Raw genomic sequence first — 17,842 nt, 5'->3', positions numbered from 1 at the left:
GAAGTCCATGTACACCACATCAACCGCACTGCCTCATCAATCCTCAGTTACCTCTTCAAAAAACTCCAGCAAGTTAGTTAAACATGATTTTCCCTTAACGAATCGATGCTCACTTTCCTTAATTGTTCTGATGAAGGGTCACTGACCTGAAAAGTTAATTCTGCTTCTCTCTCCACAGATGCTGCCAGACCTGCTGAGTATTTCCAGCATTTCTTGTTTTTATTTCAGATTTCCAGCATCTGCAGAATTTTGCTTTTATTTCCTTAAATAACCTGTATTTGTCCATTGACTATTAATTTGGTCCCAAATTATTGTTTCCAGAAGTTTCCCCACCACCGAAGTTGAACTTGGTCCACCTCCTTCCCAAGAACCAAGTTCAGCAGTGCCTCCCCTCTCATTGGACTAGAAACATACTGCCCGAACACACTCTAGCCCCTCTCTGCCCTTTATACTACTACTATCCCAGTCTATATTTGGATAATTAATGTTCCCCATTATAATTACCCTATAATTCTTGCACCTTTCTGTAATTTCCTTGCAAATTTGTTCATCTTCATCCTTTCCACTAGTTGGTGGTCTATAGACCACACCGAGTAATATAATTGCACCTTTTTTGTTCCTTAACTCTAGCCAAATAGATTCCGTCCTTGACCCCTCAGGGTCATCTCTCTCTCTCTCTCCAGCAATGCAATGCTCTCCTTAATCAATACTGCCACTCCTTTCCCTTTCCTTCCTTTTCTATCTTTCCTGAACACCTTGTTTCCAGGAATATTTAACACCCAGTCCTGGCCTCCTTTGAGCCAGGACTCTGTTACAGCCACAGCATCATATTTCCACAAGTCAACCTTGTTACAACCAAGGCGGAGGAGTTTACTGTTAATTCAGTCCCACTTATCCACAGGTAACAGCAATAAATTTTCCCACCTACCAAAAAACAGTCAATTACATACTCTATTTGACCTCCAGAATAAAGCACACCAACTAGGTTTCTTTAATCAACAACAAAACTAATTATAAAAGCAAGTCTTAACCAATAATGAGATAAATCTATATACATAAAGCTCCTTATTTCCCTAGTCCTCATGCACATACATTAAAAAAAAGTTAACTGGAGAAAAAAAGATTTTTGTTTACAGCTGTTTTATAGGAATAAAAGGAATACTAAAATAACGTAGTTTGTCACGTTCTGGTAGGAAGTTCTTCAGTTTGGCGAGGTGTCCCTGAGTCTGTGATGGGTAGGCAATTTAACTGCAGCAGGCTTCACATAGGTCTTTCATCAGGGGTGCAGCAACAGGTCCTCTTAGGTTTTACAGCAGCAGGATAGCAGTAGAATATTTCTTCAGATTTCAGGATTTCTTAATACACAGGAGGCAGCAAGAACCACACGATGCAGGGATTCTTCAGAGACAGGAGGCAATAGGACTCTGCCACCTTTGAATTACAGGGTTTCTTCTCAAGTGATGCATGATTCCGTTAACAAGAGAGTTAACACTTTCTCTGGGTCTTCCTCGCTGATCTCCAGGCGGGTCAAATTTCAAATGCCTGCTCTTTGTCCAATTTACTGGCTTTTTAAAGGGTCCAAAGTGAAAGCAAAACCTTCTTAACCAGGTCACATGCCCAGACATAGAGTCTCCCTTTTCATTCAAAGAGTTGCTCTGAGGAGATCAAACCCCTTGCTGGTTTCCTTGAAATTGCCTGCTTTCCTGTCCTTGTACACAAAGTCAGCTTCCTTTCAAAACATCCAAAAATTTCAGCTATTTGCAGGTGTTAATGCCCAATGAAAAATCCTTTTTCAGTTTTTTAAAGCACACAGCATTCTAAGTTTTTAAATACAAAAACAAAAACCATATAACAATCTGCACCTGTAACTCACCAATCTTATTAACAACACTCTGTGCATTCACATACATGCACATTAACCCTGACTTAGACTTTATTACTTTCTCCCTTACTCCTACCCCATCTAATAACTTACTATTCCCTACTCTAGTGCTATCTCTCCCAGTATTTTGCGCATCTCGGTATTCCTCTCTGATATTTCCTCCTGGTTTCCATACCCCAGCCCAGTTAGTTTAAACCCTTCACAATAACACTAACAAGTCGCCCTGCAAGAAATTTGTCCCGCCTCTGTTCCGGTGCAACCTGTCTGACCTGTACAGGCCCCACCTTCTCCAGAACTGGTTCCAGTGTCCCAGGAATCTCAAACCCTCCCTCGTGCACCATCTTTCCAGCCACGCATTCATCTGCTTTATCCTATTTCTATACTCACTTGTGCGTGGTACTGGGAGTAATCCAGAAATTACTACTTTTGAGGTCCTGCTTGCTAATTTCTTACCTATCTCACTAAACACTTTCTGCAGGACCACATCCGTCTTCCCACCTGTATCACCGGTACCAATGTGGACCACGACTGCTGGCTGTTCACCGTACCAACCCCCCTCCCCTTTCAGGGTGCAATGCAGTCAGTGACATCCTTGACCCTGGCAACCACCATCCTGGATTCACATTTGCAGCCACAGAAACACCTGTCTGTTCACCTGACTATCGAATCTCCTATCACTATTGCTCTTCCGGTATTCTTTGCGTTCCCCCCCCCTGTGCAGCTGAGCCAGTTGTGGTTCCATGGCCTTGCCTCTGGCTACACTCCCCAGATGAACCATCACTTACCTCAGTATGCAAAACTGAATACCGGTTAGAGAATGAGACACACTCAGGGGTCTCCTGCACTACCTGCCTGTTTCTTCTTGACTATCTGGCAGTCACCCATTCCCTTTCTCATTGCATACTCTTAAGCTGTGGGGTGATCCACATCGATAAGCATGTTATCCACAAAGCTCTCAACCTCACGGAAGCTCCGCAGTGCCGCCAGCTGTTCAAGTTCTGAAACTTGGAGCTCAAGCTACTGCAACTGATAACACTTCCTGCACATATGGTTATCCAGGACATGAGAAGCATCCTGGAGTTCCCACATAGGATGTGCACTCCAGAGGTTGGAGCAGCCCTGCCATTCCTCTATGTGTGAGTTAATAAGCTTTCTACTGCTCAAAAAAAAACCTTTACCAATACTAATAAACCTTACTACTATTAATAAATCTTACGAATGCTCATAAACCTTATTAATACTGATAAATCTTAATACAAAATACATCTTAATAGTATTAATAAACCTTACTTTAAAAAAAAAAAAGGACTCATCAGCTTATTCCCTAGTTTAATGAAGATAAATGGGAAATACTCACCAGCCAATTACGTACCTGATTCCCTATGATGTCACACCTCGAATTTTTTTTCCGAACGCAGGTTCTAAACCTACAGACTGGTGGCAGTGGCAGCTAGTGGTGTTCTGCTCTCGCTCCTTCCCACCGCTTTCTCAGTGAAGGCTCGTTCTCTCCTGGGCTCTTTATGCCCCGCTCCACTCTTGCTCCTTCCCACCACTCTCTCAGTGAACTCTTGCTCTCTCAGCATTGTTTTTAAGCCCGTCCTGCTCTTGCTGTTTTCCACCACTCTCGCAGTGAAGTCTCGCTCTCTCCTGGACTCTTTTGCCCCGCTCCGTTCTCGCTCCTTCCCGCCGTGCTCTCAGTGAAGTCTCATGCTCTCCTGCACTCTTTATGCCCTGCTCCACTCTTGCTCCTTCCCACCACTCTCTCAGTCACTTCAATAGCTTTTAACTGGAGGAAATTTCTGCTCATTCAGCACTGGATGTCGGACAAGCAGTGTGACAAAGCAGAGGCAATGGAGGAGTCCAGAGAGGTGGTGGTGAGGTACAGCTGGGTGCCGACAATGTACACGTAGAACATAACATGTTTTCCAATGATGATGTCACAGAGCAGTATGTGGATGAGAAAGAGGAGGAAGCCAAGGAGAGATCCTTGGGATACTCCAAAGGTAATGGTGCTGGAGCAGGAAGAGAAACCACTGCAGGAGATTTTCTGGCTATGACTGAATAGATAGGAATGGGATCAGATGAGGACAGTTCCACCCAGTCAGACAACAGAGGTTTTGGAGGAAGACGGTGTGGTCAACCATGTCAAAGGCTGCAGACAGACCAAGTCGGATGAGGACAAGACATGCCCACAAGGCAGTACCATGATGGCGCATGAAAGACATCGGCATTAAGAACAAATGCCCTCCCTGCCATGTATGCCTACATCTGGGGCTATGGATCACAGATATATCCTATCTCCCCTTCTCACAAAGCAGTACAAGGTGATGGTCCCATTTCACATTATAATCCTTTTGCAGGTCCATGCATTATTTCCACATGTCCTACCTTTGTCATCTGCCTCATTGTCCAGTCCTTCAGACAGTAGCCGATCTAAATGTTCATTCAGATTCTGAAAGTTCAACGGCTTCCTGAAACAAACATACAACACACAATTATTGCCATGAAAGTACACACTTCTTCTAGCTTAAGCTAGACCACAGAAGAAGTCGGTAACATTAAAGCACATCACGCCACTTCATGAACTCAGCTTCCAATCTCATTCTGGGGGAAGGAGGGAAAGAGCTACAATTGACCTCAGTGACCCAGCGCTAGGCAGAGGTTTATTGGCTTCAAATTGGGACAAGATTGAGTTCAGTTGAGATGGTGAATTATTTATTTGCACACCATAGAGTGGCATGCACATACAGAGTAGTATCACAACCTGAGCCAGTACCTGGAGGGAATGGGAGCCTGGAGGGGGGGGGAAAACAGGGAAAGAGCTTTCAAAATGGACAGGTCTCCCATTCTGCAGAATCAGCACTGTTTAATTCCAGTTCTACAAAGTAGCATTCAGGCATACAGAAGCTGGTAGATGTAATCACTGATCACTCTAAACCTAACCAAGTGCTGCTTGATTTGACTATGGGAGATGCCAAATATAATCAAGTGGAACTTGGAACATAAAACTGGATACAATGAAACTAAGTTCAAAAGACTGTAACAACGACACAAAGCACAACACGAGAACGAGCAAGTGGGAGAATAAGACAAGCGATATGTGCCACAAAATTAATGAGGGAGCAGGAAAAGAGCAGAGACAAAGTTGCTGGAAGAGAGATATAATTTTTGTTCACCAACTAACCTCTGATCTCGCAGTATATAGAATAGTCTACAGCACAGAAAAGGCCATTTAGTCCAACTGTTCTGTGCTGCTGTTTATGATCCACACAAACCTGCTCCCAACATTCTTCATCCAACCCTAGAAGCCTATCCTTCTATTCCTTTCTCCCTTATGTTCTTATCTATCTTTTCCTTAATTGCATCTACGCTATTTACCTCAACTACTCTTTGTGATAGCGACTTCCACATTCTTACCATCCCTTTGGGTAAAGAAGTTTCTCTTGAATTCCCTAATGGATACATTAGTGACCATCTTATATTTATGATCTCTAGTTTTGGATTCCCACAAGCACAAACACTTTTCGTTACATCGACCCCATCAAACCCTTTCATAGTCTCAAGGACCTTTACCAGGTCGTCCCTCAGCCGTATCTTTTATAGCACTGCAGGGAAAGTATATCACAGAAAGAACAAAAGTGCAGATTAAAACCCATGGGGGTGAGAAAGGAAATCACAAAGGCATTAGGGAACAAGAAAGGGTGAATAAAATTCTGCAATATAAAGTGTAGGTACAGGATAGGGAGCAACTGAAAATCAAGCAGAGCAAGGCCAAGAAATAATAACTCAAGCTGCAATCAAGTTCTCCAAACTGAACCCAATGCTTTCAATACAGGCCTTACGAGAAAGCATCTTCTAGAAACGTTAAGACTTTTTGGGCTACTTTATGAGTAACCATGTGCATTTTATTCTGAATTGTTTGCTTATAGGGGGTTGATTACATTATGCTAATTTTAATGTTAAATGCTTCGATTACTGAAAAAGAAAATCAAGCTTGCAGCTCAAACCAACTTCGCAAAACAATTTGTTCACATTTAATCGATTAGACATTTGATGGGCAACTTAACATGTTAAGTCTACATTTCAGCAATCACTTTTTATCCATCATGCTTATGATGCTGAGCTGTGATATCTTTGAAAGGCATGACTAAACAGACACCCACTCACAAGATTAACTGTAAAGCTGGATGTTATATATTGCCCATGTACATCAGTCAGGTTTGGGGAGGGGGTTAGTGAGGGTGGGGGAAGGGGGGGGGGAAAGAAAAGGAGAAGAGATTTCCATGTCTATAGTTACCATTCAGTGCAAAGCTTTCTAATTCACTCAAATTTTACACTTAAAAACACTCATTTCACTATTGCATGCCGATCGACTCAAATTTCACATTCACCAAAAGTAACCAGAAACCACCATAAAGAGAACAATCAAATCCCTCAAAAATAACTGTTTGCTGCTGCCATGACAGATGCCATCCTCTGTCTGGGGTATTGCAGCCACACCTGTCTGTTTCATGCTCTTCCCTCCAGGCTAATGCTTGCAGCTTCTATTGGTCCACTTCTAGAGTGTTGCTGCTATCAACAGGCCTGTTTGTCTCTCAGAAGCCCAGGCCTTGCGTTGAGCCATGTCCTGAAGCTCCCAGTCCTCAACTGTGCCTTTGTTCAGCATTGTTTCTTCGGTCCCAGTATACATGGAACCTCACTGCGAACATGTGCCTTCAGCCCCAACCTCACCAGTGCATAAGCTACCCATGCCACCCTGACACAAACATCTGATATTTCTGTAGCCTGGAGGTCTACTTAAAAACATTACATTCTAATGACATAAAACAAACTAAGGTAGGCTAGTCCTGTAACAGCAATTCCAGTACATGGCCTCCCACTCTCCCCACACAGCCAGACCCACTCCCAGCACATCTACTCCAAGCCCTGTTGGTGTCCTCTAACACTCCCTTGCTATTAGAATTCTGTACTGCTGCTGTGCATCAGTTGGCTCTCTTTCCGAGCACTTAATCAAAACTGAAGTTGAGCAAATTGATGTTTCATACATATTTATAGATTGCTTTAAACTGCACACCTCATCCTCCTTCAGCATTCCCAGACTCCAGTGCCCCATCTTCAACACTCCCACACTCTCCCAGCACCTAGCCCCCAAGCCCCAGTCCAACCCAACCTGACTCCCATCTCCATCCTCTATCATGGTGCAGTATCTCCCAGGCAGTCCCAGCCTTCCTAGCCTCAGTATACATCTCCAACCTGGTACATGTCAGTTCTCATCTTGCTCGCCCTGGGCTTTTGAAAGTGATGGAACATTTGCATGAGCCACAGAGACATTGAAAACAACAACTTGAATTTTTGTGGCACTTTTACCATAGTAAAATGTCCAAAGGCACTTCTCAAGAAACAAAATTTGAAACCAAGCCACATATTAGGATAGATAACCATAAGCTTTATCAAAGAGGTTGGTTTTAAGGAGCATCTTAAAGGAGGAGATAGAGTAGAGAGGCAGAGAGGTTTAGTGAGGAAATTCAAGAGCTTCAGGCCTAGGCAACTGAAGGTACAGCGACCAATGGTGTAGCAATTATAACTGGGGATGCGAAAGAAGCCAGAATTGGAGGAGTGTAGATATCTTGGAGGGTTGTAGGGATGGAGAAGGCTACAGAAATAGGGAGGTAGGGTGTGAGGCCATGGAGGGATTTGAATACTATGAAAATTTTAATATCAAGGCATTGTGGACCAGGAGCCAATGTAGGTAGCAAGCACAGCCAGCAACAGAAATAGAGACCAGAAGCAGAAAAAATTGGAAGGCAAACAAAACAAGAGAAAAAGAACTAACTGAAGAACAGAAAAAAAGAGCAGTTTTTGTACACATATAATGATGCAGGAAATGCCTTAATCAACCCTACTACTGCAAACAGTGCTAAAAAGGCATTTGAACATATTTATTTAGTAAGTCGATCTGATTTTTAAATTGCCCATCCAGAGCCATATCTCAACCTCTATCAAAGGTCAACTTCAATTTGACTGCACAGTTATAACAAGGTAAGGAATGAAAGTGCAATCTTTCTGCAGCACATCTGTACCACCAGGGTTGTTTAAACTAAGCTGCATCATCTGGTTGCACTGCCAAGCTATTAATAGTGACTGCTGAATCTTGCAAAGTCAGATGCAGCTATATGGAGAAAGAGAGGGGGGCGGAGGGTACCATTACACCCGCTCTCTGCAGGCCTTGAAGTCAAGCAAACATGGATACATTGGCAAGCTCTCTGTAAAGAAATCACAGAATGCCCAAGTACACCGAGTAATAGAAGCTCTTTATATCTTACAGACAGGAGCACGCTGCTTACATAATAACTATAGAGCAGAAGATTTACTTTGGGGAATGTTGATCACATGACACACTGAATGGCATACATAGTGTTCAGAATCAGAATTAAGCTGACAGCCACTTAAAATGAAGTTCCTTCCCACATTAAACTGTAACAAGTCTGCCTCTACTTAGGTTACAATTTAATTTTATTCCCCGAGGTGAGCCAGTGTTGTTTACATTCCCCTTCTGCGCTGACTCACACAGGGGTACAGTTCACAGGTGCCAACTGCCTTCCAGCATATCGCGCAAGTGACCACACTCCACGTGCAAGCTGAGGCAGCAGATATTGTCTGGCGTTTCAAGCACTGCCGAACCTGTTCCTGTTCTTAGCTGCTATCCATGCGCACACTCTCCCGCAGGGTCACTGGAAAACAACCTGGTCAATTTTTCCACCCCAAGCCCAGAGGCAAGGAAGCCAATCGCAGTGCCACATCAAATGCTTTCTAACATCTGAAACACTGCAGCTGACACTACAAGTCTTGGTTAGGATGGCTGTTTGAATTGCTTTGTCGTTCAATATTTTCACTGAAAAATATCTCTGAAATCTGTTCTGATGAACAAGGCTGATCCATTGCAATAAAATAGGCTGCAGAAGCATTATTTTTTACAATTATATAAAGCTATCTAGTGTTCATTATTATGCTTAAATATCTTAATTTAGTGCATAGCAGCAAGTACTCACCCATTTTAATGTCCACCTGCACCCAGCATTTATGCTCTGATGGACTGTCCTGATCCCTACAGTAATATATAGGTGGAATATGGTGGAGCATAATACTAAATGAGCCAATAAAATGACTGTACTACAAAGCACAGGCTCGCCAGCTCAGAGGAAATTTTACACTGCCATTAACAATCAGTAACTCGGAACTGCAAATTGGAGCCACAGAGAGGTGGCACCAAAGGTATGTGAAATCTATGTGACGATGAAACAGTCAATAGATACACTTCATCAAACAGGGTGTACCTGGATGTAGCAGCCAGTTGTGTGTTCTCAGAGCTGGGGAAGGCATGATGGAGGTAGTTGCTGAGGAGTTTGTCATTCACAAAACCTGGATCAACAAAAAAACAGAAGTGTGGAATCAGGGAGTCTGATGGATTGACAAATACTGACCTAATAGATCAATACTAAAGCACGTGGATATTCAAACACATTTACTTCTACTGTGGTGTTTGCATACACTCCTGAATGTAACTGGTTCAAATGCAGTCATGCATTGTGAACCAATCTCCCTTTCCCACCCTCCAGATCCCACATTGTGCTGTGTAAGAAACATAGAACAGAAGTAGGCCCCGCCAGCCTGCTCCACTTAACTGGATCATGACTGATCTGTACCTCAACTCCATTTACCTGGATTGGATTCATTACCCTAGATGCCCTTACCTAACAAAAATCTATTCACCTCTGTGTTGAAAGCTCCAGTTGACCCCCACTATTCACAGCATTTTGGGGGAAGAATGTTTCAGACTTCCACTACCCCCTGAGAGAGAAGTGCTTCTCAATTTCCCTCCTAAATGGCCTGGATCTAATTTTATAATTTTGTCCTCACATTCTTGATTCCCGTTATCGGAAATAGTTTCTCTGTATCTACCCTAATAAATCCTTTTAATATTTTAAGCAATTCAATCAGAAGTATATAGTCACATAGGTGCTGGCAGCCCTGCAGTACCTCATCCAAGTCCTCACCTTGATGTAGAAGCAAGAAGCAACAGACTGTTCAATTGTAGAGACATCACAGCCAATGTCAACCTGTCCTTGTTTGGCCTGTACTCTTTCCAACATCAGTAACTGCATAGAAATCAGAGACTGGATCTTGTCACCTCTCTAGCTCAAGAGAAGCCAAGCACAGCATCCATACTAGCATCCCAGATGAGGTCAACTAACTGAGCCTATAATGAAGATTAAAACTGCTGTCACATTGGTCTGTGTGGCTCAGTATCATACTGGGTAATGCTTTCACCCACTAAGACATCAAGAGAACTACAACTCACCTCACAGCACTACCAGCAGATTCAGTAGTAAGGTGGTGACTTTGTTCTATGAATTCTTCAGATCACAGACCAAGTCAGAACACAAACAGATTCGACAAATATTGCTATTATTTAAATGGTACATTACAGCATATCCTCACCACTCAGTTTTGCAGTGGCACAGTGCACAAATAGCCTCAGTGTCAGGGTCACAGAGAAGCAGGGCATATATTTGCCTCTGCAACTCTCTTTCTGCTTAATCTTTACCACACAGCGATCGGGAAATGGTCAAAGATCAATACAGATGAAAGGGAGTATTTAGGCCTGGTGGTTCGACCTTCCATTGCAACCTACAATCCCCACCATAGACTATAATTACTGCTTAAACGATCCCCCACATTTTTGCCTCACTTCCCTCCTTGAAGAATATTTTAAATATTAAACACTGTATAAAGAAGTGCTTCCTTACATCAGTCCTGAACTTGTGTTTAGCTGTGTCACCATTGTCTTCTTGCTCTGCCATAACAGTTTACGTTGAAAGAAGCCAAGCACAGACGGAGTCATCCTCCTCCATAGGAGGCAGTGCGTGACACAGAAAGACCCAAGAACAAAGAGGGACAGAATGAAACAGAAACATATCTTCAAAAAAAAAGCACCCTCAGAAACAAAAAGAAAATCTGCCTTTTGTGTTTAACCAGAACTATAGACTGATTTCACACAGCACAATGAGACTCTTGCCCATGGAGAATTCACTGAACTGCCAGTACAGAGCTACTAATTGATTGGAGCCATTGGGAGTACTGAATTAAATATTGACTGCCATTTCGCAAGGTCACAATTAATAAAATATTACACTCAAGTTACAGAAATGGACTTGGGGTGCAATAAAGTCATTGAATAATTAGAAACATTGTCAGCCATGTCTGTAATCCTCCTGGCAATAGGCCACACCTCCAGCCAGCAATGCCAATCAATAAGTGGACCAACCAAATAGGCACAATTATGCAGGAACATAGGAACAGAAGGAGGCTACTTAGCCCCTCAAACCTGTTCCACCATTCAAGAAGATCATGGCTGATCTGTTACCTAACTCCATAAATCCACCTTGGCCCCATATCCCTTAAAACCTTTGGCGAACAAAATTTTAAATCTGGGATTGATAGATTGAACAACTGCTCTAGCAGCAATTGCCATTTACAGAAGAGTGTTCCAAACTTCTACCACCCTTCATTTGTAGAGGTGTTTCCTAATTTCACTCCTGAAAGGTCTGGCTCTAATTTTTAGACTATGCCCCCAGTCTGAGACTCGCCAATCAGTGGAATTAGTTTCTTCCAATCTACTCTCTGTTCCATTTACTATCTTGAAAACTTCCATCAAATCACCCCTTACCTACTGAATTCCAGGGAATACAACCCCAGCTTGTGTAACCTTGCTGCGTAATTTAGCCCTTGCAGTCCAGGTATCATTCTGATAAATCTACACTGCACTCCCTTGAAGGTCAATATATCCTTCCTAAGACGTGGTGCCCAGAACTGCTCACACGTACTTCATGTGTGGTCTAATTAGGGCTTTGTACAAGTGAAGCATGACTTCTACTCAAACTATTTACAATCTATATTAATGACTTGGATGAAGGGACCGACTGTATTGCAGCCAAATTTGTTGATGATACAAAGACAGGTGGGAAAGCAAGTTGTGAGGACACAAAGAGTCTGCAGAGGGATATAGATAGGTTAAGTGAATGGCAAAAATTTGGCTGAAGAGGTATAAAGTGGGAAAATGTGAGATTGCCCACTTTGGCAGGAAGAATAGAAAAGCAGATTACTTAAATGGAGAGACTGTGGGATGCTGCTGTACAGAGAGATCTGGGTGTCCTTGTACATGTATCACAAAAAGTTAGCACGCAGGTAAAGGAGGTAATTAGGAAGGAAAATGGAATGTTGGCATTTATTGCAAGGAGAATGGAGTATAAAAGTAGGGAAGTCTTGCGACAACTGTATAGGGTGTTGATGAGGCTACACCTAGAGTACTGCATACAGTTCTGGTCTCCTTATTTAAGGAGGGATATACTTGCTTTGGAAGCAGTTCAGAGAAGGTTCACTAGGTTGATACCTGGGATGAAGGGCTTGTCTTATGAGGAAAGGTTAGGCCTAAACTTATTGGAATTTAGAAGAATGAGAGGTGATCTCATTGAAACACAAGATTCTGAGGGGGCTTGGCAAGGTAGATGCTGAGGGGATGTTTCCTCTCATGAGGCAATCTGGAACTAGAGGGCACAGTTTCTAAATAAGGGGCCTCCCATTTAAAACAGAGATGAGGAGGAATTTCTTCTTTCAGAGGGTCATTAATCTTTGGAATTCACTATCCCAGAAAGGTGTGGAGGCTGGGTCATTGAATATGTTCAAGGCTGAGCTAAACAGATTTTTGATCTGCAATGGAGTAAAGGGTTACAGGGGGCCGGCAGGAAAGTGCAGTTAAGACCACAATCTGATCAGCCATGATCTTATTGAATGGCAGAGCAGTCTCAAGGGGTTAAATGGCCTACTCCCACATATGTTCTTATGTATTCTAGTACTCTCGACAGAGACCAGCATTTCATTAGCCTTTCTGATTACTTTCTGTACCTGTTCATAACATTCTAATAATCTATGTATCTGGACCCACAAGTCTCTTTCGGCCTCCACTGGTTTTCATCATTTCGAAAATACCCTGTTCTATCCATTTTTGGTCCAAAGCAAATGCCCTCATGTTTGCCTACATTGAAATCCATTTGCCACAGTTTTGTCCATTCTCGTAATCTATCAATATCTCTCTGTAAATAATGTAGATGGAAGTGTAACATTACAATGTCGCCTATCTGTCTCATCAGCAAATTGGGATATGGGGCTTTCGATCCCATGATCTAAATAGTTAATGAATACAGTGAATAATTGAGGCTCTAACACAGATTCTCGTGGGACACCACTAATCTCATCCTGCCAATTATCCCTACTCCCTGTCTCCTGCTGCTCAACCAATTTCCTAACCAGGTCAATAATTTGCTTTCAAATCCATGAGCTTCAACTTTAGCAAACAGTCTCTTCCAGGGACTTAACCAAATGCCTTCTGGAAGTCCATATAAATAACACCCATAGACATTCTCCTGTCCACTACTTCCATCATTTCTTCAAAACAATGCAATCATGTTCGTCAGGCCTAACTTCTACAAATTCATGCTGGCTCTCTCTGATCAGCTAAAAATGTTCAATATGTTCATTCACCCGATCATTAATTTTTAGAGACTCCAGCAATTTCCTGACACAGGTGTTAGGCTAACTGGTCTATAATTCCCTCATTTCCCTCTACCATCTTTCTTAAATAGCTGAGAAAGACATGCAATTTCCCAATCTAAAGGAACAATTCTCAAATCGAGAGGACTTTGGAAGATTATAATTTGGGCACCTGCAATGTTCTCATCTACTCCCTTTAAAACCCTGGGATGTTTACAGACAAGGCCTGGCATTCCCTGGTAATCGAACAGTCAAATTAAACTTTGTATGAAGATCAGTGCTTCAGCAGGACTCGCATGGTTTCCCTTTCCACTGGGATTCTAACTCCTGCCTCCGACTGGAATTTTACTTGTCTTTAAAGAAGGAAAAGTAGCCTTGGTACGAGTACAAGAAGAAACTGGTAGAAAGCTTTGAACAGTATTGATAACCCATCCAATCCGGCACTGCAAGTGTTGCCTTAAAAGAGATTACTGCCTTCTAACACACTGCAGCCTAGATTTTACCCTACATGCTATAGGCTTCTAGCTAATATATACTGTAACAATTAGTCCATACAGCCAACTATATAGAAAAATGTGCCAAAAATATTGAGTCTGTGCATAAAAGCATTTTCTGTCCACAAATTTCACTCCGGCATGACTTTTGATTGCACTTTATACATCAACATTTGCGACTGAACGTGCCACTGTAATCAGATAGAATGGAAATTCCCAATGTAAACAAGTCCTGGTGTCACTCTAATTACAGGCTGCAACCACGAGGAAGCATTGCAGCTCCATTGTATCCTGTATCTTCAGACACGCTATAGGCAACGCCACAGGAGATTCAAGAGTACTGTGTTTAACAACTGCAGTGTATATTCAATCTATGTCCAGTTGCATCGATTGCTTAAGGATCATCCACTGTTTAGCCACATATCTCAACTAAAAGCAAATTATTTACAGCTATTGTATGCACTCAACATTTAGGTCATATCATAAACTCAGGTCAGTGCCATATAACAGAGAACAAGCCAGCAGCCTCAATGCAATCTAACTCCAATCATAATTTAACTACAGAGAACTGAGCAAATTCTTGTAACAGGAAGTTCCCTCAAGTGTGATTCTAATTTCTCTTAATGGGGGGGGGGGGGGAATGGAACATAAAGATTCATTTAATTGGCCCACAGTCTGACTGTAATCCCAGTTCCACCTAGAAAGAATCAACAAGGCACAGATGTGGGATCAGACATGAATTCTGTTCACACTGAAGGAGCAGGACAATCACCCCAAGCAATGGTTTCCTCCCAAGCAATGCTGATGATTAAAAATACAGTGTCTTTCACAACTTCTGGATGTCTCAAAGTGCTTTATAGCCAATGAAGCACTTCTGAAGTGCAGTCATGCTTGCAAAGTAAGAAACATTGCTGAAAATTTCTGCAGAGCAAGATCTCATAAAAACGTGATAATGACTGGATAATCTGTTTGAGGGATGATGGTCAAAGGATAAATATTGGACAGCACACCAGGGAGAACACCCCTGCTCTTCATCGAATAGTACCATGGGATTTTTTACGTTCACCTGCAATAGTAGGTGGGTCTCAGTTTAACATTTCATCCAAAAGACTGTACTGCCAAAACATAACAGAAAAGCTAATAAAATATCATTTATTGCGAGTAATTGAATACAAAAGTGGGGAGGTTATGCTTCAGCTATACAGGGCATTGGTGAGACCACATCTGGAGTACTGGTCTCTTTATTTAAGGAAGGATGTAAATGCGTTGGAGGCAGTACAGAGAAGGTTTACTAGACTAATACCTGGAAAGGGCAGGCTGTCTTATGTGGAAAGATTGGACAGGCTGGGCTTGTATCCGCCGGAATTTAGAAGAGCAAGAGGCGACTTGATTGAAACATACAAGATCCTGAGGGGTCTTGACAGGGTGGATGTGGAAAGGATGTTTCCTCTTTTGGGCGAATCTAGAACGAGCGGTCACTGTTTAAAAATAAGGGATCACCCATTTAAGACAGAGATGAGGAGACATTTTTTCTCTCAGAGGGTCGTGAATCTTTGGAATTCTCTTCCTCAAAGGCGATGGAAGCAGAGTCTTTGAATAATTTTAAGGCAGAGGTAGATAGATTCCTGATGAGCAAGGGGGTGAAAGGTTATTGGGGGTAGGTGGAAATGTGGAGTAATCAGTTCAGCCATGAACTTACTGAATGGAGCAGCAGGCTCAAAGGGTCGAGTGGCCAACTCCTGCTCCGAATTTGTATGTTCACAGTACCTCAGTGCTGTACTGGCTCGTCAGCTGAAATTATGTGGGATTTGAATCCATGATCTTCTCACTGAGTCAGGGCTGACACCAATCAGGGTTTGGTAGCGCTGAAACTCAATCGCAGCTCCAATCATACAGGATTCCAATAGGCCAACTCATTTCCCACTTGTAAAGAATTCCATCAAGCCAGCTAAACACCAATGCCCGAGAACTGAAATGGGAAGAAAATCTCCTTTCCGATCCTAGCAGACGCATGGGACACAGTTGCCATCCAGACAGCAGCAATTTGATTTGTTTGAATCTCTATTTTTTCACGTTATTTTTCAACTTTCACCAAACAAGGTTATTGCTTCTTACAAAATATCAATTTGAATGGAAGTGGGGTATTTAGATGCACATACCAATTAGCATCATTCAGGTTGTTTCAACTTTCTACACCTTCAGTGATACAAATATACCTGTGGCTTTTGGTTTTTCTGTGTCAGAGGTAAGCCGATAACTCTTCATGCTGTAGGTTGCGCTGGTACCTTTAGACGTCATTTTCCACATCGGTGCCACTATGACTTGCAAATCTGTGTATAAACAAATTTAGCATCAGGAACAGTTTCAGAATTCCACCTCCATGTTTTGAAGTGGGTGCGGAGGGAGAGGGGCATCAGGGAGGGGGTGGGGTTGTCAGCGTGAGAGTGGGGAAGAGAGAGCCGGCGTGAGGGTGGCGGGGGAAGCTGGCGTGAGGGTGGGGGGGGGGGGGGGAGCCAGCATGAGGTGGGGGGGGGGGCGGTGTCATCGTGACGAGGGAGTCGGCGTGAGAGTGGGGGGTCTGCGTGAAGAGGGGTGTTGGCGTGAGAGGGGGTGTCAGTATACAAGGGGGGTCAGTGTGAGGGGGGGGTCAGTGTGAGGAGGGGGGGGGTCAGTGTGAGGAGGGGGAGGGTCAGTGTGAGGAGGGGGAGGGTCAGTGTGAGGAGGGGGGGGGGTCAGTGTGAGGAGGGGGGGGGTCAGTGTGAGGAGGGGGGGGGTCAGTGTGAGGAGGGGGGGGGGTCAGTGTGAGGAGGAGGGGGGGGGTCAGTGTGAGGAGGAGGGGGGGGTCAGTGTGAGGAGGAGGGGGGGGTCAGTGTGAGGAGGAGGGGGGGAGTCAGCGTGAGGAGGGGGGGGGTCAGCGTGAGGAGGGGGGGGTCAGCGTGAGGAGGGGGGGGTCAGCGTGAGGAGGGGGGGGGTCAGTGTGAGGAGGGGGGGGGTCAGTGTGAGGAGGGGGGGGGTCAGTGTGAGGAGGGGGAGGGTCAGTGTGAGGAGGGGGGGGTCAGTGTGAGGAGGGGGGGGTCAGTGTGAGGAGGGGGGGGGTCAGTGTGAGGAGGGGGGGGGGGTCAGTGTGAGGAGGAGGGGGGGGGTCAGTGTGAGGAGGAGGGGGGGGGTCAGTGTGAGGAGGAGGGGGGGGTCAGTGTGAGGAGGAGGGGGGGGGTCAGCGTGAGGAGGGGGGGGTCAGCGTGAGGAGGGGGGGTCAGCGTGAGGAGGGGGGGGGTCAGTGTGAGGAGGGGGGGGTCAGTGTGAGGAGGGGGGGGTCAGTGTGAGGAGGGGGGGGTCAGTGTGAGGAGGGGGGGGTCAGTGTGAGGAGGGGGGGTTCAGTGTGAGGAGGGGGGGGGTCAGTGTGAGGAGGGGGGGGGTCAGTGTGAGGAGGGGGGGGGTCAGTGTGAGGAGGGGGGGGTCAGTGTGAGGAGGGGGGGGTCAGTGTGAGGAGGGGGGGGTCAGTGTGAGGAGGGGGGGGTCAGTGTGAGGAGGAGGGGGGGGGTCAGTGTGAGGAGGAGGGGGGGGGTCAGTGTGAGGAGGAGGGGGGGGTCAGTGTGAGGAGGAGGGGGGGGGTCAGTGTGAGGAGGAGGGGGGGGGTCAGTGTGAGGAGGAGGGGGGGTCAGTGTGAGGAGGAGGGGGGGGGGTCAGCGTGAGGAGGAGGGGGGGGGGTCAGCGTGAGGAGGGGGGGGGTCAGCGTGAGGAGGAGGGGGGGTCAGCGTGAGGAGGAGGGGGGGGTCAGCGTGAGGAGGGGGGGGTCAGTGTGAGGAGGGGGGGGGTCAGTGTGAGGAGGGGGGGGTCAGTGTGAGGAGGGGGGGGGTCA

General features: G+C 44.8%; 1 protein-coding gene across 4 annotated transcripts in view; it reads right to left on the bottom strand.

Moving 5' to 3' along the window:
- LOC137379949 (E3 ubiquitin-protein ligase RNF123) overlaps nt 1-17,842 on the bottom strand; it is a 536,536-nt gene that overhangs the window by 516,855 nt on the left and 1,839 nt on the right. For 2 of the 4 annotated variants that reach the window (XM_068051363.1, XM_068051364.1), the window contains exons 2-4: nt 16,200-16,313; nt 9,217-9,301; nt 4,271-4,353 (exon numbers count right to left, since the gene is read on the bottom strand). In XM_068051363.1, coding sequence (XP_067907464.1) covers nt 4,271-4,353; nt 9,217-9,301; nt 16,200-16,290 — 259 coding nt within the window. In that variant the 5' untranslated portion in view covers nt 16,291-16,313. Of the gene's footprint in view, nt 1-4,270; nt 4,354-9,216; nt 9,302-16,142; nt 16,314-17,842 lie in introns of all 4 variants that reach the window. The other 2 variants (XM_068051365.1, XM_068051366.1) reach the window with 2 other exon arrangements.

This window comes from Heterodontus francisci, chromosome 19 (genome assembly GCF_036365525.1).
Source record: "Heterodontus francisci isolate sHetFra1 chromosome 19, sHetFra1.hap1, whole genome shotgun sequence".
Classification (NCBI taxonomy): domain Eukaryota; kingdom Metazoa; phylum Chordata; class Chondrichthyes; order Heterodontiformes; family Heterodontidae; genus Heterodontus; species Heterodontus francisci.
The sequence above is the reverse complement of the archived record's forward strand: the minus strand, read 5'-3'. Positions and strand labels throughout refer to the sequence as shown.